The following is a 21,756-nucleotide window of genomic DNA, read 5'->3' as shown; positions in this document are numbered from 1 at the left end:
TGCTATGGAATCTTTGCTTGTTTCGTTGGAGGCAAACAATTTCATATGTGGCGGCACGTTGGCACAGTGGTTAGCACTGCTGTCTCACAGCACCAGGGACCTGGGTTCAAAATCCACACAGTGACTGTGTGGATTTTGCATGTTCTCCACATGTCAGTGTGGGTTTCTTCCAGGTGCTCTGGTTTCCACTCAAAGTTCAAACATGTGCAGATTAGGTTGATTGGCTATGCTAAATTGCCCCTTAGTGTCAGGGGGACTAGCAGGGTAAATATGTGGGGTTACAGGGATAGGGCCTGGGTGGGATTGTTGTCGGTGCAGGCTGGATGGGCCAACTGGCCTCCTTCTGTAGGGATTCTATGACTCTACCTTTTGGGATGGCGTTTACGATCAGTGACAAAGCAACATATCTGCTTACCATTGACCTTCAAGAAAGCAGCCAACAAAAACCTGGCAATCTCTGTGGTGTAGATTTCCCCTTTTCTGACACTAATTTGCAATTGGCGTGAAGCCAAGGGGATCGCCAGGCATTCAGCAACCAATGTGTCATTACACAGGATAAGCAACTAATCACATTAAAGTATTCTCACAGACAGCAAACCAGAAAGTAGAACCATAGAATCACTACAGTGCAGAAGGAACCCATTCAGCCTAGATATTCTGCACCGACTCTCTGAAAGCGCAAAATACCTCGGCCCAACACCCCCACCTTATCCCTGTAACTCTGTACTTTTTCCACTGCCAATCCACCTAACCTACACAGCTTTGGCCACTAAGGGGCAATAAAGCATAGCCAATCCACCTAACCTACACATCTTTGGACACTAAGGGCAGTAAACCATGGACAATCCACCTAACCATAAACATTTTCAGAGTATAGCCTACTGCTCAACTCCCTTCAGTTTAACATTATATTTTATAAATAGTGAAAAAAGTGACTTACCTTTGCGGAAATTCCAAAGCCCCTGACTGTCCTCACTTAGTAAGAAGTCTCACAACACCAGGTTAAAGTCCAACAGGTTTATTTGGTAGCAAAAGCCACTAGCTTTCGGACCGCTGCTCCTTTGTCAGGTAAGTGCGAGTTCTGTTCACAAACAGGGCATATAAAGACACAAACTCAATTTACAAAATAATGGTTGGAATGCGAGTCTTTACAGGTAATCAAGTCTTAAAGGTACAGACAATGTGAGTGGAGGGAGGGTTAAACACAGGTTAAAGAGATGTGTACAGCCAGGACAGTTAGTGAGATTTTGCAAGCCCAGGCAAGTCGTGGGGGTTACAGATAGTGTGACATGAACCCAAGATCCCGGTTGAGGCCGTCCTCATGTGTGCGGGACTTGACTATCAGTCTCTGCTCAGCGACTCTGCGTTGTCGTGTGTCGTGAAGGCCGCCTTGGAGAACGCTTACCCGAAGATCAGAGGCCGAATGCCCGTGACCACTGAATGTGAACAGAATGTGAACTAAACTCCCACTTACCTGACGAAGGAGCAGCGCTCCGAAAGCTAGTGGCTTTTGCTACCAAATAAACCTGTTGGACTTTAACCTGGTGTTGTGAGACCTCTTACTGCGTTTACCCCAGTCCAACGCCGGCATCTGCACATCATGACATCCTCACTTAGGTCAGGGGAGACTGAACTGGCAAAGCAGCTGCAGGAGCCAGCAGTGAGATGTAAATGAAGCGCAGTGAAGGAGGTCACACCTCTATTTTACAGCACTAGCTGCTGTAAAGCAGGTGAACATAAAGGGACTATTGAAAGGGAGACATTCCAAAAGTAAGTGAATAAGATGTGGGGGTTGGTGGCATGTTGGGCAGGAGGGGGGGTATGGGGTGGCGTGAGTGTCCGGTGTCAGGCTGAGCCTGGCTTTAAGTTGGGAGGGGGAAGAGGGGAGAGGTGCCCAGCATTGGGCCAAGCCAGTGAGTGGGGTTTGAGGGATATCTGTTGTCCACTGTCTGGGCTTGGGCCAGGGTGGGGGGTGTCTGGTGTCAAGCCGGGCCAGGGGCAGGGTTTCCAGTCATGCCGTGTTACGGGGCATGTTCAGTGGCAGGTCAGGTCAGGGGTAGGGTGTTCAGTATTAGCTTGGGTTGTGAGGGCTGTCCAGTTTGGTTGGGAAGGGGGAGGTACTTAGTTGGGGGGAGGGTGTGGGGATCTCCCTGGGGAGTTGATGTGGGGGTTCCCCTGGGGGGAGAGGGTGGAGTTAGGTGATGTAGAGGGTCCCTCGGGGATTGTGGGTGTGAGGGCTGTCATATGTTGGGCTCAGTCTGGATCTTTAAAATAGTTACACCCAAGCAGACAGCATCATCCAAAGTTAGCAATTTAAATTGCTTTGTCAGATGGTCCCTAGCCCAGCGTAATTGCCCAGGGGAAGTTAACACTTTTGGACAATTGCCAAGTAAACACAAGCAATTCCAAGAGGAATTCATAGAATCGTAGAAACCCTACAGTGCAGAAAGAGGCCATTTGGCCCATCGAGTCTGCACCGACCACAATCCCACCCAGGCCCTACCCCATATCCCTACATATTTACCCGCTAATCTCAGGACACTAAGGGGCAATTTTAGCATGGCCAATCAACCTAACCCGCACATCTTTGGACTGTGGGAGGAAACCGGAGTACCCGGAGGAAACCCACACAGACACGAGGAGAATGTGCAAACTCCACACAGTCAGTGACCCAAGCCGGGAATCGAACCCAGATCCCTGGAGCTGTGAAGCAGCAGTGCTAACCACTGTGCTACCATGCCGCCCACGGTACACCCCAAATCCAATGCTGAGGAGCCAGGAAACAATGGCCCAGATCCCATTGATACTCAGACTCAAATGAAGACAACTCTCACAGATATTGTGAGCTGAGCTTGTCTCTCAGTTGCTCCTTTTTGAAATCACTGGGTTTGGAAATTCGATGTTATCCTAAATAAACTCATTTTAGGCGACACTGGATTTAATGATTGTATTATATTTTCCAAATTCCTAATGTGTAATTTTCCTTCTGCGAAGATGAACAAAATTAGTGCCGCCATTCGAAGATTTGAGGGTGTTTCAGATATAGATTCTGTAATGTCCTAACTATGAGGCGGAGATGCCGAAATTTCTCCTCACCTCAGTTCTTATCCTCAAACTATGACCCCTAGTTCTGGACTCCCCCACCATTCTTTCTGAATCTGCCCTGTTAGAATTTTATAAGTTTCTATGAGATCCCCCTTCACTCTTCTAAACGCCAGTGAACATAATCCTAACCAACTTATTCTCTCCTCATATGACAGACCTGCCATCCCAGGAATCAGCCTGGTAAACCTTCGCTGTATTCCCTCTTTAGCAAGGCAATCCTTCCTCAGATAAGGACACCAAAACTGCACACAATACTCCAGGTGTGGGTTCATCAACGCCCTATACAATTTCAGCAAAACATCCCTATCCCTATTCATTACATTTCTCTGCCCTTCAGTTCTGTAGAAGGTCATATGGATCTAAAATATTAACTGTGTTTCTCTCTCCACAGAGGCTGCCAGACTTGCTGAGGGTTTTCTGTTTTTCGGCATCTGCGGTATTTTGCTTTGACATAAATCTGGGTTCTGACAAGGTCGTCAAATCCAAATATAATGTAATATATATTTTTTTTAATGGAAATGCTCGCTAAACCCAGCAGATCTGGCAGCATCTGTGGAGGGAGAAGCATGAGTTTACGTTTCGGGTCCAGATAACTCTTCTTCAGAGCTCCACAGATGCTGCCAGACCTGCTGAGCTTTTCCAGCCTCTTCTGTTTTTTTAAAATTCCAGATTGGTGTAGTTTTTGGGAGTTCTTTCTGTGGCTTTTTAGGTGACTTCTCCATCAAGACCTAGAGGGAGCCCTTGTTCAGCAGTTTGGAGTGCAAGGAAACAGAATTCTAAACTTCCAACACAAGATCATTCAAATCTTCCACTTCTTCGCAGGATCGAGTTGTACACGTGGTGGAGCCCAAACTGCCTCCTCTCCTATTCTCTCTCTCTCGGTGCAGTGGCCGCAATCTGTCAATCACAGTGACTTCACGTCCCGTGCTTTCAATATTTTTCCCAACCTCCCGGCCCCTTGGTTCGCTGCCTCCGATCCAGTGACACCGAGTTAAGGACTGGCTGAATGAGACACTGAGGCAGCGCTGAGCCGGCACCTTCTCCCCCCCCCCCGCCCCCCTCCCTTCCCCAGTGCTAGTCCCCCCCGCTGCTCTGGCACCGCCCGGAGCCGCAGTCTACAGCAGGCGCTCAACTTTAATGCGAAACCCCAACAAGTTTCTGACACTTTGGAGCGTGCGATGGATTACTTCTGTGGAACGCTGTACTTTGCCTTCTTAAGCTTCCTTGGAGCTGACGGCGTTTACCTCGCTCAGTATACAGGTATGTTGTTGTATGGGCGTCTTCACTTTCCTGTCTGATCTCCCGATACTTTTTATTTAGAATAGCCACAACAAGACAGGGAGATTTAACCTGGAGATTGCAGTGACATTTATGTATCTGCTGCCGCTAGCTCTTTTGATTATATCCAGCACTAAGTTTGTTATTGCGAAATTGCTACATTATTGGTACAATTTTACGCATGCTATCAAATTGTCAACTGAGTCTGTGTAGCTGTAAAGTTCAAGCTGCTATGTATAAAAATGTTAAACTTTAACATGTGAACTCCTTTTGATGGGGTGATTGCAGAAATCCTTTTGAAAGTTCACCGCATTTTTTTGCGCCTCTTATCTATTGCAGATTTACTTCAGCACAGATTAGACAACTATGAGCTGATGACTCCAAGCAGCACAGATGTGCAGGGGAGATTTCTCTCCCATGCTGTGTCAGCATCTGGCAAAAGACGGTCTAAAAGGCACAGTGGGAGTTTCCAGCAGGCTCCAGCTGACGGGCAGTTGTATTACAATGTCACGGTGTTCGGACAGCAGTTTCACCTCCGGCTCCAGCTCAACTCCAGGTTGGTGGCACCTGGGGCCACGGTGGAGTGGCAGCAGGACGGGAATGTCACTCGCAAGGAGCCTCTGCGTGCAGACTGCGTCTACTCCGGAGATATCACCGATGTACCGGGGGCTTCGGTCGCCATCAGTAACTGTGATGGGCTGGTAAGCTGCATTCCAGCACGCCTTCCACAACAACCAACACCCACCCCCCTTCTCCTTCACACGTTAACCCCTTCCCTGCCGAAACTCCGGTGCACATTGCAGTATAGAATCCCTACAGTGCAAAAGGAGGCCATTCGGCCCATTGAGTCTGCACCGACCACAATCCCACCCAGGCCCTATCCCGGTAACCCAAATTATTTACCCTGCTTCCCCTCCCCCTCCCCACACTAAGGGGCAATATAGTCCGAAGCTATACACCTTTGGACTGTGGGAGGAAACCGGAGTAGCCGGAGGAAACCCACCCAGACCCTGGGGACAGCGGGCAAACTCCACACAGTCACTCGAAGCCAGAATTGAACCCGGGTCCCTGGCACTGTGAGGCAGCAGTGCTAACCACTGTGCCACCGTGCCACCCATCTTCTACATCTGATGGCACAACGCACAATTAAAATGATAATCTCACCAATAATACACCAGCTTTAAATATTCTAGAAAATGTGGAGATTAATATAAATGATTAGACTAATGGAGATTTGGACTCTTGCCTTTACACAGACTGAGACTTATTCATGTTTATGGTTGATCCTGAAGTTTCCCTCTGCCATTCCCAACAGAAGCATGCACACACTTATCTCCTGTCATCAATTAGCAGATGTGAACTCATTGACAGAAAACATAAGTGTTACAGGGAAAAATATAATTTAATGAAGGAATAATAACATTGATTTTCAATTTAATAGCTGTTGACATGATTTTTTAAAAGTGAGGCATTTGAATCTAATGTTCAGGACCAGTGTCCTTTGAAGTTTATATACCTTAGTCATATAGGATCTGACTTGAATTAAGTTGTAAAACTGAAGCATTCTGTATTTGATTACTGATGGCCATGAACAGCCAAGAAATGTTTAATTAACAGTTTTCCTCATAGCTAATGTCCATTATCCCAGATATCATCCTTCCATCTTCTCCCAAGGCCTTGGCATCCTTCAGAAAGTGTGGTGCCCAGAATTATACACAATACTCCAACAGACAGCTAACCAGTGTTTTGTGATGTTTTAATCGTGGCTTCTTTGCTTTTGTATTCAACAATCCTATTTACAAAGCCAGCTATCCCATACACTTTAGCTTTATCAATTTGCCTTACCATCTTCAAGGATTTGTAAATTTGCTTCCCAGGTCCCTCTGTTCTTACAACCTGTCAAAATAATTCCATTTAGGGTTATACAGCTGTCCATGTCGGTTCTCCCAAAGTGCATTACTACGCAATTATCTATAGTAAATTCCATCTGCTTGTGTCTTCAGTAGTCTGTCTTCCTGAAGGCTTCTACTGTCCTGCTCAATATTTATTATGTTGCTAGGTTTTGTCATCTATGAATTGCTAAATTGCACTTTATGTACACACGTGCAAATCATTTTTATTTAATAAATAATATGATGGTCTTAATACTGACTCTTGGGGGAATCCTCTCTCTGGTGTAAAAGACATAGCTTCATCATTAATCTTTGATTGTCATTCCTTAGCCAGTTACATACCCAAGTTACACTATCCCTTAAATCCCATATGCTTGTATGTTCCGAATAATTCTGATGTGGTACTTTGTAAAATGCCTTTTATACAACATCTACTGCACTACCTTCCTTCATCAACCCTCCCAAGTCGATATATACAACATCTACCGCATTACCTTTATCAACCCTCCCAGTGACTTTATCGAATATTCAATCAAGTTAGTTGGACACTATGTACCTTTAAATAATGCATGCCGACTGCTCCTATTAATCCATGCTTCTCCAAGGAAGTATTAATTTTGTTCTTTGATATTGGTCTCTAATAGTTTTCCCGCGAATGATGTTAGATTGATTTGCCTTAATCACCAAGTTTTTCCCTTTCCTTCTTTTAAACGGAATGCATAATTTGCAATTCTCTACTCCTCTGCCACCACTAACATATCCAAGGAAGATTGAAACGTTGTGATCAGAGCTTCCATTACCTCCATCTTTGTTTCTCTAAGCAACCAAAGATGCATCCCATCGAGACTAGGTGATTTGTTAACTTTGACCAATACCAGTCCACTTTTTTAAAAAAAATCTCCTTTTTCCCTATTTTCCCATTCTATCTGTTTTTATCCAGTCCAATGTCTCTGCCATGTCCCTCCCAAAAAAGCGATGTGTTGCAACAGAATCTTTATTTTCTTTTGTGTGACTCAGTCATGCATTCAGTCACCCCAAGACCATTCCCTCTTTTGTCCATGGTTGGCCTCACCATTCTTTTAATTATCCTTTTACTTTTCATAAAGCAATTTTTTTAATGTTACCTCAATCATTTATTTCATTCTCTCTTTGATCTTATATCCTTTACATTTCCCCCCGATACTGTCTGTATCCTGTTTGGTTTTCAGCTCTATCCTGGTATAGACATTTTGTCATTAAACCTTTTCTCCTTTATTTTACCTTCTATTCCCTTTGTCATCCAGAGGGTTCTGGTGTTGGAAGCTCCAATGCCCCATGTTTCCTCTTTAAGTGTGAGTATGCTTAGTTTGTACTCAAAGCATCTCCACCGTTACTCATTTACTGTTTTCCCATCTTTGTTTCCAGTCCAGCTGAGCTAGATCCCTTCTCAATTCTCTGAAATTGGCTTTCATTTGGGTATTTTCACCTCTGCTTTTCTTTATCCTTTTCCATTAGTCCTTTAAACTTATAACCCAGATGTTTCCCACTGAAACAAACTCCACTTGCCCAATTCATTCCCCAGAACCAGATCCACCACTGAATCATTCTTATTGGGCTAGAAACATGTTGATTTGAACAAGTTCTCCCAGACACATTTCAGAAATTCAGCACCCTTCCTTTTCCTTTATCCTCTTTAGTTACCCACACACAGACTGGGAAAATACTTTACTGTTCTATTTTTTAAATTTTGAAACTTGCTTACACATTTTTATTACTACCTCTATTTCGTTACTGGGAGTCTATAGTAAACACCCAACAATGTAATTGCTAATTTTCTGTTCCTTAATTCTAATTAAATAGGTTCAGTCTTTGAACCTTGTTGTGAATTATCCCCCTGTAGAACTTTAATATTCTCAGTCAATACTGTCACCCAACTTCCTCTTTTCCCACCTCCTAAAATTCCTTATCTCTCCTGAATACATTGTTGCCAGGAATGTTTATGTCCCATACCTACTCATGTTTAAGCCAGGTCTCCTTTATGTGATAACCCCATTTTGCCATTTGCACCTGTACCCTGCAAGCTTGTTTGTAACACTTTGCATTAACACAATATACAATCTGACATCAAGATAATTGGCTTGGCTTTCATCTAATTACTGCTCTGCCCACACTACATTTGGGGCACATAGTGGTGGGAATGTCACTGGACTAGTAATCCAGAGGCCCAGACTACTCTGAGGACCTGGGTTCAAATCTCACCACACTGCTGGTGGATTTTAAATTCAATTAATAAACCTGGAATATAAAGCTGGTTCAGTAGTGGTTGTTGTAATATGCTCTTAAAATACTAGCATGTTGCTATCCCTTAAATGTATATTACCATATTCTCAAACTTTCTATACTTGTGTTCACATGTGCCCAGAATAAAAAATGCAATGTATTTGCGCAATCCCTTAATGAGTGATTAGCACCTTTTACATCATTTTAACAAAAAACAACAATTAAACCACTGTCGATTGTTGTAAAAATCTTTCCAGTTCACTTTTCTTGAGGGAAGGAAATCTGCTGTCCTCTCCTGGTCTGGCCTGCATGTGACTCCAGATCCAAAGCATTGTGGTTAACTCTTCTTCATCTTCTGAAATGGCCAATCAAGCCACCCAGTTCAGGGGTAATTAGGGATGGGTAACAAATGCTGACCTTACCAGCGATGTCCACATTGCATGAAACAATAAAGAAAATAAGATATTTGTTCTGTCACTGTTTGTACCGCCTTCTATGCATTCTGCTGCTGATACTCTTCTCCCTTCCAAATGAGCTTAAACTCTCTCCTACACCACAAGTCAACCTCCGCATGAAGACATTAGTTGTGAACCTGTTCAGGTGTAACTGCCTGACCTGTCGGTTCCAGAATTGATCCCAATGCCCCAGGAATCTGAAGTCCTCACTTATTTACCCATCCATTCAACAGTGCAATTTTCTTGTTCCTGTACTCACCAGCACATGGCACTGGGAGTAATGGAGAGATTACTATTTCTGAGGTCCTCTTCTCCTGGAATTCTGCCAGTAAGGTTTCAACCCCTTTGGTTCCAACATACACAATGATTTTATCTGGTTATTCCCCTTCCTCCCACAGAATGTTCCGTGCCTGTTCAGTGATATCCAGGGAGATGACATTCAGGGAGATTTGGGATTAAAGCCTGCTGTTGCAGAAGTGCTTGCATCCCTTCCACGACCCTGTCCCACTTTCCACCCGGCAGCTGATACTGGTATCGTGGTACCAGCTTTGGACAGCACCCCATTCCCGGGTTGTAATCACCCTCATTGCTGTTCATCTTTGAATACTACATATCAGCCTGTTCTTCCGAGTCTGCCTGGCGGTCACACATTCTCTCTGTGGCAATGCAGTGAACACCTCCTGAAATGTGCTATCCACAGAACGCTTGCACATTCATGTCCAGTAGTAATGCCTGTCGAGCTGAAAAATTTAAAAGTCTTTGGTCGAGTTTGTCAATTAATCCTACACCTTTACTTTTTCCTCATAGCTCTGTAATATTTTCCCCCTTCATGTATTTAACCTGCATTGTTTGCTAACAGTTGTATCAATATTTTAGCTTTCACACTATTTAACTGCACAGCAAACACTAAAACTCTAACCATGAAAAGCACAATTCTATAAATTAATTATGCTAACCGTCAAGAATATCACCCAATAATCTAAATACTTCCTGGTAGGTTACTCTCTCTTCTCCATGCTCTGTGCTGACTATAATGTCACTTGTTGAGATTTTCCCCTCTGCCTGATATGAGTTCTATTCTCCCAATAGTCTCAGCTGTTGCTGGTTCTCGGGCGCTGCTTAAATCTGGTTTTGCAGTGAGGGCTGATTGAAAGTGTGGCAGGACAGGAAGGCATTCTCTCTGCAGATGCTCACCAGGCTATTTGTGTTTTGCTGTGATACTGCACCCCTTGTTCCTTCGATAACTAGCATCTTGTCATTCTGGGCTCTGGAGTTATTTTCTACCAATATTAAGTAGTTAGACCACTTCCAATAATTAGGATTAGTAAAAGAGACCTGAAAATAGAATTACTTATTGAGACTGGGTAGAGTTAAGTGAAGTTGTGGTGAATGAGTATGAAATTTGAGTGCAGCTGTTTGGATTGGTTATGTAGATCATCTTGTATGTTGGATTTAACTTTTTGCACACTGAAGTGAGATGAAAATTTGAAAGATCTCTGCATGTGGCACGAATAATTCCTCAGTGTTTTGATCCTTTAATCTGATTTCAAACATGCACCTATTTGTATGCTTATTTTATGCTGGTTTGAAATCCAGCATAATCTCATTTATAAACCCTTCCTGAAAATTGTCGGAGTTGTTGAGTAGATTGGTTTTATATCAGAATCATCGAATCCCCACAGTGCAGAAAGGGGCCATTTGGCCCATCGAGTCTGCACCGATCACAATCCCACCCAGGCCCTATCCCCCATAACCCCACTTATTTATCCTGCAAACCCCCTGACACTAAGGGGCAATTTAGCATGGCCAATCCACCGAACCCATTCTGGAATAAGGGTGGTCAGTGACCTCGATATAAGGGATGGCGAAGAAAACGGCTCAAGACAGGACTTACCTTCTCCGCTGGAATGACAAGAGACAATGGTCAGAATTTTACCGGCACCCCTGCCCCAGAATCGGGGCGGGCCAGGCTCGCAGAACGGCATTCTCCGTTGGCCTCAGGCGGGATCTTACGAGTCTCGGGTGGGCGAGGTGGTAAAATTACGGCAGGTGCGATCATCATCGACCTGAGAAGTTTTGTTTACTCTTGTTACTGTTTCAAATCTAAGTGTAACCAGCGCTGACACCTGGAGTGCAAGCACGTTGCAAAAAATGTGCCAGTTATTTTTTTAAAAATAGAATTGACAAGTATGGTTCAGACACAAAAGGAACAATTTGCTATGATGCATTCAGGTGCTCAAGAGCCTTCAAGGTGACCAAGATGAGGTCTTGAGCTAAAGAGCTAGTGAAGTCTATGTTTAGTGCAATATGCCAGCTTGTTTATGGAATTGAAGCTTTCATTAGGAATGGCTGCCTAGAGGCTCGTTAGGATTGATACTTAAATTGTCTTCTAGAACTTATTTAAGAGGCTGCAGGATATTTTGCTGCTAGCACTTGTCCTGTTGTCCTCTTGTAACAGCAACTGGCTGTTTTGGATAAACAAACCACTAGAGGATTTCGGCATTTCCAAATGCTGTACACAGCATCTTTCATTGGTCATTTACTGCTGCAGCTTTGAAGTTCATGGGATGCAATGGTCCCTGGCTAGCATTTATTGCCTACTTGCTCTTGAGCAGGTTGTGACGAACCACCTTCTTGAACCACAGCAGTCCATCTGTTGTAGGTACACCCTCAGTTCCAGGATATTGACCCAGTGACAGTGAAGGAACAACAATGTAGTTCCAAGTCAGATGGTGTGTGGCTTGGAGGGGGACTTGCAGGTAATGATGTTCCCATGTCTGCAGCAGCCCTTGTGATAAGGTTTAGAAGGTGCTGTCAAATGGTCCTTGGTGAGTTGCCACAGTGCACTTTGTAGAGAGTACACTCTCCTGCCACTGTGCACTGTGGTGAAGGGGTGAAAGTTTAAGGTGATGAATGGGGTCCTGATCAAGTGGACTGCTTTGTTCTGGATGGTGTGGAGCTTTTAGAGTGTTGTTGGAGCTGTATTCATTCTTGAGTGGAGACTATTCTATCACACTCCTGACTTGTGCCTTGTTGATGATTGGGCTTTGGGAGTCAGGAGATGAGTTACTGGCAGAATTCTCAGCTTCTGACCTGCTCTTGTAGCCACGGTTTCTATACAGGCTGGTCCAGTTAAATTTCTGGTCAATAAAAGTCCTAGGATGTTGATGCTGGGGGTTTCAGTGGTGAATTCCCATTGAACGTTGATGGGAGATGGCTTGATTCTCTTTTGTTGGAGATGGCCATTGCCTGGCACTTGTGTGGCATGAATATAACACATAAGCTGATGCCTGAGTATTATCTGGTCTGGTTGCATATGGGCACGGACTGCTTCAGTGTCTGAGGAGTTGTGAATAGTACTGAATGTTGTACAAACATCTCCAGTTCCAACCTCCTTGATGCAGGGAAGATCATTCATGAAGCTGTTGAAGATGGTTGGTCCTAGGTCACTATCCTGAGTATCTCTTGCAGTGATGCCCTGGAACTGAAATGACCCCCAACAACCACAACCATCTTCCTTTCTGCTATGCATGATTCAAGCATTGGTGAGTTTCCCCCGATGCCCATAGACCTCCATTTTGACATGGTTCATTGATGCCACACCCGGTCAAATTCTGCTTTGATGCCAAGCACAAGGCCGCAATGAGATCTGGAGCCGAGTGATCATGACAGAACCAAAACTGATGAAACAAATCAGGAGATTTTCTGGGACACTTGTCAAACTTTCAACACCATCAACAATCATTTTGGAAATTGTCTTCAGACTTCAACCAGAGAGCGTAACTGCTTTGCTGCTGTATCCTATTGGACACCTTGCAGGCATCACCCAGAGAAAGGGTCTTCTTCGTCATCGACATCTTGCTATAGATCCACCTTGATTTGCAGAAGGAATGTGAGAAGGACGTGAGCCAGACAGTACTGAAGGAGATGGGGACAAGAGGGCGAGATGGACTTCTACTCCCTGTGGTAACAGGAATCCTCCGCTGGCCTTTCTCCAGTGCTGTATCTGAGTAAGTACGTACCCTCTCAGTCCCCGGAACCTGCTGCTGTCTCAACACATTGCCCACCTTCAGTGGAAATGGGTACGTGGAACCCTCATGTAGCTGCTCCAGGCAGTTTATGTCTAATCAGCACGTGTGCTAAACTTGCAGGTGTCTCCATTCGAGCAGCTGCAGGCAAGATTAAATTATGTAATCAGCAATTCGGATTTACCAAACCTTCAGCAAACATGTCTCATAGCAACGATTTAGAACCCGTTTTCAACCCTTTGCCCAAGATATCTCCAGAGTTGTTGCAAACCAGGGATTTAAAGGGAAATTGTCACGCCCGTAAATGTTGAGGCTCTTGTAGCAAAGCTAACAAAGTGGAAATGTCATAGCTGATCTGATATTGTTGGCAGCATTTAAAAATACCTTGTATGTGTAATGCTCCCTGGAGGATTCTAGCAGGTTTACTATAGGTACCAGTCCAGACACCCCAGAATGCACACTGTTATAGAGCTTTGACTTTTCAAGTGCAACAAAGAGGATATGGACCAGCACTGAATCCTTCATGAATCTATTGGTATTACACTAATATTGGCATTATGCAGGCATGGAACACAGCTGGGGAGGGAGGTTTCTCCCAGTGTAAAATAAGCATTACAGATGAAGAAAAGCAAGTTAACCAGCCATAAGGAGGACAAGTCCCCGAGTCCGGATGGAATGCATCCCAGGGTATTGAAAGAAATGTCAGAGGTAATAGTGGATGCGTTAGTGATTATTTATCAAAACTCGTTGCATTCTGGGGTAGTGCCGGTTGATTGGAAAACAGCTAATGTTACGCCGCTGTTTAAAAAAGGAAGGAGACAAAAGGCGGGTAACTATAGGCCGGTCAGCTTAACGTCTGTAGTAGGGAAAATGCTGGAATCCATTATTAAGGAGGAGATAGCAGGGCATCTGGATAGAAATGGTTCGATCAATCAGACGCAGCATGGATTCATGAGGGGAAAGTCGTGCTTGACGAACATGTTGGATTTTTATGAAGATGTGACTAGGGCGGTTGATGGAGGAGAACCGGTGGATGCAGTGTTTTTGGATTTCCAAAAGGCGTTTGATAAGGTGCCCCATAAAAGGCTGCTGAAGAAGATTAGGGCACACGGAGTTGGGGGTAGTGTGTTAAAGTGGATTGGGGACTGGCTATCCGACAGGAAGCAAAGAGTCGGAATAAATGGGTGTTTTTCCGGTTGGAGGAAGGTAACTAGTGGCGTGCCGCAGGGATCGGTACTCGGGCCGCAACTGTTTACCATTTATATAGATGATCTGGAGGAGGGGACGGAGTGTAGGGTAACGAAGTTTGCAGACGACACAAAGATAAGTGGAAAAGTGAATCGTGTGGAGGACGGAGAAGATCTGCAGAGAGATTTGGACAGGCTGAGTGAGTGGGCGAGGATATGGCAAATGGAGTATAACGTTGATAAATGCGAGGTTATACACTTTGAAGGAAATAATAACAAATGGGATTACTATCTCAATGGAAACAAATTAAAACATGCTACCGTGCAAAGGGACCTGGGGGTCCTTGTGCATGAGACGCAAAAGCCCAGTCTGCAGGTACAACAGGTGATCAAGAAGGCAAATGGGATGTTGGCCTATATTGCGAAGGGGATAGAATATAAAAGCAGGGATGTCTTGATGCACCTGTACAGGGCATTGGTGAGGCCGCAGCTGGAATACTGTGTGCAGTATTGGTCCCCTTATATGAGGAAGGATATATTGGCATTGGAGGGAGTGCAGAGAAGGTTCACCAGGTTGATACCGGAGATGAGGGGTTTGGATTATGAGGAGAGGCTGAGGAGATTGGGTTTGTACTCGTTGGAGTTTAGAAGGATGAGGGGGGATCTTATGGAGACTTATAAGATAATGCGGGGGCTGGATAGGGTGGAGGCGGAGAGATTCTTTCCACTTAGTAAGGAAGTTAAAACTAGAGGACACAGCCTCAAAATAAAGGGGGGTCGGTTTAAGACAGAGTTGAGGAGGAACTTCTTCTCCCAGAGGGTGGTGAATCTCTGGAATTCTCTGCCCACTGAGGTGGTGGAGGCTACCTCGCTGAATATGTTTAAAGCGCGGATGGATGGATTCCTGAGCGGTAAGGGAATTAAGGGTTATGGGGATCAGGCGGGTAAGTGGTACTGATCCACGTCAGATCAGCCATGATCTTATTGAATGGCGGGGCAGGCTCGAGGGGCTAGATGGCCTACTCCTGCTCCTATTTCTTATGTTCTTATGTTCTTATGAAGAAAAGCAAGTTAACCAGCCATAACCACAGGAAAAAAAACTAACACTGTATTGTAGGGCAGCATGGTGGCACTGTTGGTTCGCACTGTTGCTGCACAGTGCCAGGGACCTGGGTTCAATTCCCGGTTTGGGTCACTATTTATGTGGAGTCTGCACATTCTGCCCTTGTTTGCGTGGGTTTCCTCCAGGTGCTCTGGTTCCGCCCTCCACCCTCCCCAGGCCTGCAGTCCGAAACTCATGCTGGTTAGGTGCATTGGCCATGCTAAGTTCTCCCTCAGTGCACCCAAACAGGTGCTGGAGTGTGGCGACTAGGGATTTTCACAGTAACTTCATTGCTTCAGTAACTTAATATAAGCCTACCTGTGACACTAATAAATAAAGTTGTATTGTTGCTCTTAATATTTAAGATCGATGCGTATGTATCAGACAATATTTGTAACCAAATGCCAACAATGGGTGTTATCATTTTGTCTGTGATTGGTGATTAGTCAATATTGAAAGGGGAAATAATATCATGCATGATTGAGAGGGAGGGTTAACGTGGGATGGAGGCAGTGGTGAGGGAGGGTTAAGATGGGGTGGGAGGAGTGGTGAGGAGGAATAAGGGGGCCAGAAACAGGAGAAGCACGAGGGCCCATGATTTCTCTCCCTGGCTCTGCTGAAATTGCAATGCCCTAGAGTTGGTCAGTTACACTTGGACACTTGATCTTTAGTCGTGCCCACTGTCCCAAGGTGATGAGGGTTGGGGCAACTCCGATCCCCTACGCAAATGAGTCAACATAATTTATCTTCACTTTTCAAGAGTAAAATGAAGGAAAAACATCCCAAAATTGGCAGAGATCCCCTGATCCAAATGGTACCAGATGTTCTCAGTCACTGCATTGGATTGGGCGACTAAAGACCTGAGTGCCAAATCTGAATAATTGATGAAGGCTTGTTATTAGGACTTTTCTCACTGATTGGTTTGAATAATGCCTGATTCAATCATCCTTGTAGCACATCATGGCAGGAACAGTCGGCAAGCAGACTGCAGAATTATATTTAAAGAGAATCTCAGTGGTTCGCACTGCTGCCTCACAGCACCAGGGACCCGGGTTCAATTCCCGGCTTGGGTCACTGTCTGTGCGGAACCTGCACGTTCTCCCTGTGCCTGCATGGATTTCCTCCGGGTGCTCCGGTTTCCCCCCGCCACTGTTCAAAAGATGTGCTGGTTAGGTGCATTGGCCATGCTAAGTATTCCCTCAGTGCACCCAAACAGGCGCTGGAGTGTGGCGACTACGGGATTTTCACAGTAACTTCATTGCAGTGTTAATGTAAGCCTACTTGTGACACTAATAAATAAACTTTAGTATGTTAAATGGTTAGTTTTTATAGGCTGCTGATGTGCTTTTGGGTTGATTTTTTATGGTTATGTTAGCTGCTTTATTTACTTTTGACAAGTCCTGGTGTGCATATTTGAGGAGGCTTTGTGATGACTGGGGTCAGTATGATGTTAAAAGATGGGTGTGGTGCTTGGCCTGTGTTGAGGCTGTAACATAAGTGAGAGGAGCAGCTGCAGGAGGGAATGCTGCTGGAAGGAGAGGAAAGAACAGGAAACCTTTCACCATGGGCCTGATTTTACCAAAACTTGGGCACGAAATCGTGGTAAAGTTGGGCGTCGGGCCTATACCGCGATCTGCACCCGATTCCGAGCAGATCGCGGCTTTACCGACACCCGATTCGGGCGTGGATCTGGCCCACGCCTGAATCGGGCGGCCCAACGATTTAAATGTATTAGCATGCATTTAAATTGACTTAATGAACTGCGCGGCCAACTCTACCGCCAAATCCCACTTTACCGTCTTCTGGCCCATTCCGGATCCGCGCTTTTAGCGACCTGCAGAATAAAAGTCTGAAGTGGATTTCTATTCTGCAGGGGAACCTCCGACGCCCTCTCTGCCCTTGTGAAGTCACCATCCTTCGCAGACTCCCCTGCTAACCACCCCGGCAGACGCTCCCCCCCCCCCCCCCCCGATCAGACCCCCTGGGAGGCAGGCCCCCCTCAGCAGAGCACACCCCCAACCTACCTCGATCGCTGGTCTCTCTCCACCATCCTTCCGTTAGCAAGATAAGCTGTATGTTCCTCAGCTAGATCCACTTTGGTCAACGCAAAGATGGTCCTTCTGCCTTGTGGGTCCATCTGACTGGTACTGGTCGATCTTCCTGGTGCTGTCAGTACTGTAACATCAGGAATGGCTGCCGACACCAAGGATATAATTTTTAGCATAAGTAAGGCTTGCATGCAGAACCCTAATGCCATTATCCTTTGTATCCAAGATGGTTCAGTCGATGCTGAACGCAGTATTGTAACTGACTTGGTGAGCCAGATGGACCCGTCACACCCCCTGTGTTCCTCCTGCCCCCTCTCCTCCCCCTCCCCCCCCCCCTCCCAAGAGGGTGATCTGGGTCCCACCCCCTCTCCTCCTCCCACCCCCCCCCCCCCCCCCCCCCCCCCCCCCCCCCCAGATGATCTGTGTCAGAGAGCCGCTCTCTCAGCTTTTTTCTCTCCGCCCAGGCGCGCTGCCTCGGATTTTTTTCAAACTGCGCATGCGCAGTTCAGAGCTCCGATCGTTCCGGCAGCGCTAAGCCCCGCCCACAGCGCGAATCGGACCGGAGCCGGAAAACGCGTATGGGCGCGCTGGAAAGAGGATTCCAGGCGCGGGTCTATTTGACGCCCAGATTCTGCACTTAGACTCAAAATGGTAAAATCAGGCCCCACGTGTGTCATTAGGATCTGCATAATCGTACCTGATCCTTCAGGACGTTCATCAGAGAGCCTAGTCACGTTTTGAGCAACACTTGAAGCCCAGCACCGATGCACGGCATTACTTGTTGCTTTTAAGGCATTGTTGCTCTCAATATTTATGCATAATGGCCAAAAACAATCGAAGCCAGTTTATTTTGCACAGTTCCACCAGGCAAGTCATTCTTTGCTAAACTGGAAGATGTCATTGTCTGTCCCGTTGAAGTTGCCAGGTAAAAGGAAAGAGCTGTGGGATTTTCATGATTTCATGGACATCCTCCGAGGTGAGGAATCATTGACAGCAATGTGCACTCCCTATGAACAAACAGCAACGCACTATGACAGTCTGTGCTTTCAGTCTTAAGTAAGCATCTCGTAGGTGACCTCAGGCAGGGTATCGTGCATAGAATCATAGAAACCCTACAGTGCAGAAAGAGGCCATCTGGCCCATCGAGTCTGCACCGACCACAATCCCACCCAGGCCCTACCTACGCATCTCAGGACACTAAGGGGCAATTTTAGCATGGTCAATCAACCTAACCCGCACATCTTTGAACTGTGGGAGGAAACCGGAGCACCCGGAGGAAACCCACGCAGACACGAGGAGAATGTGCAAACTCCACACAGACAGTGTGGAGATGCAGATCTGTGTCCAGTTACCTGGCAGTAATTGTGATGCACTCAACCTGTGCCAGATATTAATCTCCTTTCTCTTTCACCTGGACTATCGGTAATCAGGATGACTGTTTGGGGAGAAGGAGAAATATCTGACCACCTTCCTCATGACTTCTGTCAGGAGCCAGAGCAAGCTTAAGTGAGCAATAATTGCAGCCAAGGCTTCATCAAAATTCTGATAGAGCAGGCCATGATAGAGTAGGCCATGCTATTTTAAACAGATTTGCTGTCTGGACAAATTTTTAGAGGCTCATAAGAACATAGTGCAGGAGTGCTTGACACTCTTAAAGCTGATATTCACACACTCCTTCATGCTTTGAAAGCAAAGGTGCACTCCGGAGCCAAGATGGCAGCAGTATGAGCTCCCAAATAAGCTATCAAAGTTGTCATTAGGGGTGCCCCCGCTGGGTTCGTGGAGCTGATCACTCATTTGATGGTTGACAGTAGACTCTTGATGGCTTGTATGAAGACACCACACAAGTTCGAGCAGGATTCATAGAATCCCTACAGTGCAGAAGGAGGCCATTCGGCCCATTGAGTCTGCACCGACCACAATCCCATCCAAGCCCTAACACTGTAACCCCATGTATTTACCCAGCTAATCCCCCTGGCACTAAGGGGCAATTTTGCATGGCCAATGAACCTAACCTGCACATCTTTTGGACTGTGGGAGGAAGCTGGAGCACCCGGAGGAAACCCATGCAGACACTGGGAGAATGTGAAAACGCCACACAGACAGTTACCCGAGGCCGGAATTGAACCCAGATCCCTGGCGCTGAGAGACAGCAGTGCTAATCACTGTGCCACCAGGTCTCCTTGGATTCCTCCACCTCTATGACATAGGGTGGATTTTCCCAGTCCCAGCAGCAGCCGGAAGTATGGTAGGCAGGGAAACTTAATTTGGCATGATCTGAGTGGAGAAGGATGGAATAGTGGCTAGGCAATGTTGGTAGGGATCGTGCAGGCTGTCTGGCTGCCCTTTTAAATATGGACCTTCAACCAATGAGATGCCTGTGGGGACGTGACTTCCTGTTTCCCCCGTTGCAGGATTTGGTGAGCTCGTTGTGGATGCGTAGTCAATGAGCTGACCAGCACAAGATCCAACTTACGCACCCGCCATCAAACGTAGATTTCAGAATGGTAAATTCTGCCTACAGTGTGCAAGTTGGCTGGCAGTTAGGTTGGTGCATCTATACACCATTTTAGGGTGAAGAATAGAATGAAACAGAGCTGTGTCCTAGATCCACGTTCGTATTATCTTCACCATTCTCCTGACCATCGCCTTCCCTGCAGATATGACAGGAATTTACCTGCATACCCAGTTTTCATGATGCTTGCACCTCGGCACAACCGGGACTGATGTCCTAGGCGAATATTTACTCGTGTCGTTGGGAGGGTTTCAGCTAGAATGGCAGGGGGATGGGAACCTAGCATAGTAATAAGGGAAAGAGAATCAAGGACAGTAATAAAAGAAAGAACAGTAAAATGCTAAAAAGGTAGACCTAGTAATCGAGGAGGAGAGGCAAATAGAGCTACAGTATAAAGAAAAGATAGGATGACTAAATATGGCAAGAATGTAAACTTATAGGCTTTGTATCTTAATGCACGAAGCATTTGGAATTAGGTAGATGAACTGATGGTGCAAATCGGGGTAACTGGCTTTGATCTCGTGGTTAAAAGGAGGTCAAAACTGGGAACTTTAAATTCAGGTATATATGACCTTTTGTAAATACAGGAGGGAAGGAAAAGTTTGTGAGGTAGCATCATTAATGAGAGATGAGCACTTCTACTTCCTCAGAAGACTAAGGAAATTTGGCATGTCAGCTATGACTCTCACCAACCTTCACAGATGCACCATAGAAAGCATTCTTTCTGGTTGTATCACAGCTTGGTATAGCTCCTGCTCTGCCCAAGACCGTAAGAATCTACAAAAGGTTGTGAATGTAGCCCAGTCCGTCCTGCAAATCAACCTCCCATCCATTCACTCTGTCTACATTTCCCGCTGCCTCGGCAAAGCAGCCAGCATAATTAAGGACCCCACGCACCCCGGACATTCTCTCTTCCACCTTCTTCCATCGGGAAAAAGATACAAAAGTCTGAGGTCACTTACCAACCGACTCAAGAACAGCTTCTTCCCTGCTGCCATCAGACTTTTGAATGGACCTATCCTGCATCAAGTTGATCTTTCTTGACACCCTAGCTATGACTGTAACACTACACTCTGCACTCTCTCCTTTCCTTCCCTATGAACGGTATGCTTTGCCTGTATAGCGCGCAAGAAACAATACTTTTCACTATGTTAATACATGTGACAATAATTCAAATAAAGCCAGTTGTGAGAAATGATCTGGGATCAGCTGATGTGGAGTCCATTTGGGTGGAGGTAAAAGATACCAAGGGAAAGAAGACACTGGGGGTCTATATACTACTCCTACCAAACAGTAGTCACACTGTAGGAAAGGTTATAAATCAACAAATAATAGGAGCATGTAAAAAGAGTAGAGCAATAATTATGAGTGAATTTGATCATCTTGTTGATTGGGTTAATCAAGTTGGAAAGGGTAGCTATGACAACAGATTCATATAGAGCATTAGAGATAGTTTCCTAGAGCAATATGTCATAGAGAACAGTGAACAGGTTATCTTGAATCTGGTGATAAGTCAGGTTTAATAAATGACTTCAAGAGCAAAAGAACACCTAGGAAGTAGTGATCATAACATGATAGAATTTAATATTCAATTTGAGAGTAAGAAACCTGGGTTAGAAATAGCTGCTTAACTTAAAGGGAAATACATTGCAATGAGAATAGAGTTAACTAAAGCGGACTGGGCAGATAGATTAGCAGGAAAGACAAAGAGTAAGCAGTAGCAGACATTTGAGCATGTAGTTCATGATTCTCAGCAAAAGTATATCCCAGTAAGGAGGAAATATTCTAAGAGAGGGCTAAACCAACCATGACTAACCAAGGAAACTATGGAGAGTATTAATGTGAAAGAAGAAGCATATAAGGAGGCAAAAGTCAGTGATAGCCCCG

The 21,756-nt window shown here is 45.5% G+C and overlaps 1 protein-coding gene across 1 annotated transcript in view; it reads left to right on the top strand.

Annotated features, from left to right (window-relative positions):
* The first annotated feature begins 4,181 nt into the window (after window positions 1-4,181).
* The window catches only part of LOC144505117 (A disintegrin and metalloproteinase with thrombospondin motifs 2-like), a 229,554-nt gene continuing 211,979 nt past the window's right edge, over window positions 4,182-21,756 (top strand). The window contains exons 1-2 of the mRNA XM_078231003.1: window positions 4,182-4,365; window positions 4,723-5,084. Coding sequence (XP_078087129.1) covers window positions 4,284-4,365; window positions 4,723-5,084 — 444 coding nt within the window. The 5' untranslated portion in view covers window positions 4,182-4,283. The remainder of the gene's footprint in view (window positions 4,366-4,722; window positions 5,085-21,756) is intronic.

Source organism: Mustelus asterias, chromosome 16, assembly GCF_964213995.1.
Source record: "Mustelus asterias chromosome 16, sMusAst1.hap1.1, whole genome shotgun sequence".
In the NCBI taxonomy this organism is placed as follows: Eukaryota; Metazoa; Chordata; class Chondrichthyes; order Carcharhiniformes; family Triakidae; genus Mustelus; species Mustelus asterias.
The sequence above is the reverse complement of the archived record's forward strand: the minus strand, read 5'-3'. Positions and strand labels throughout refer to the sequence as shown.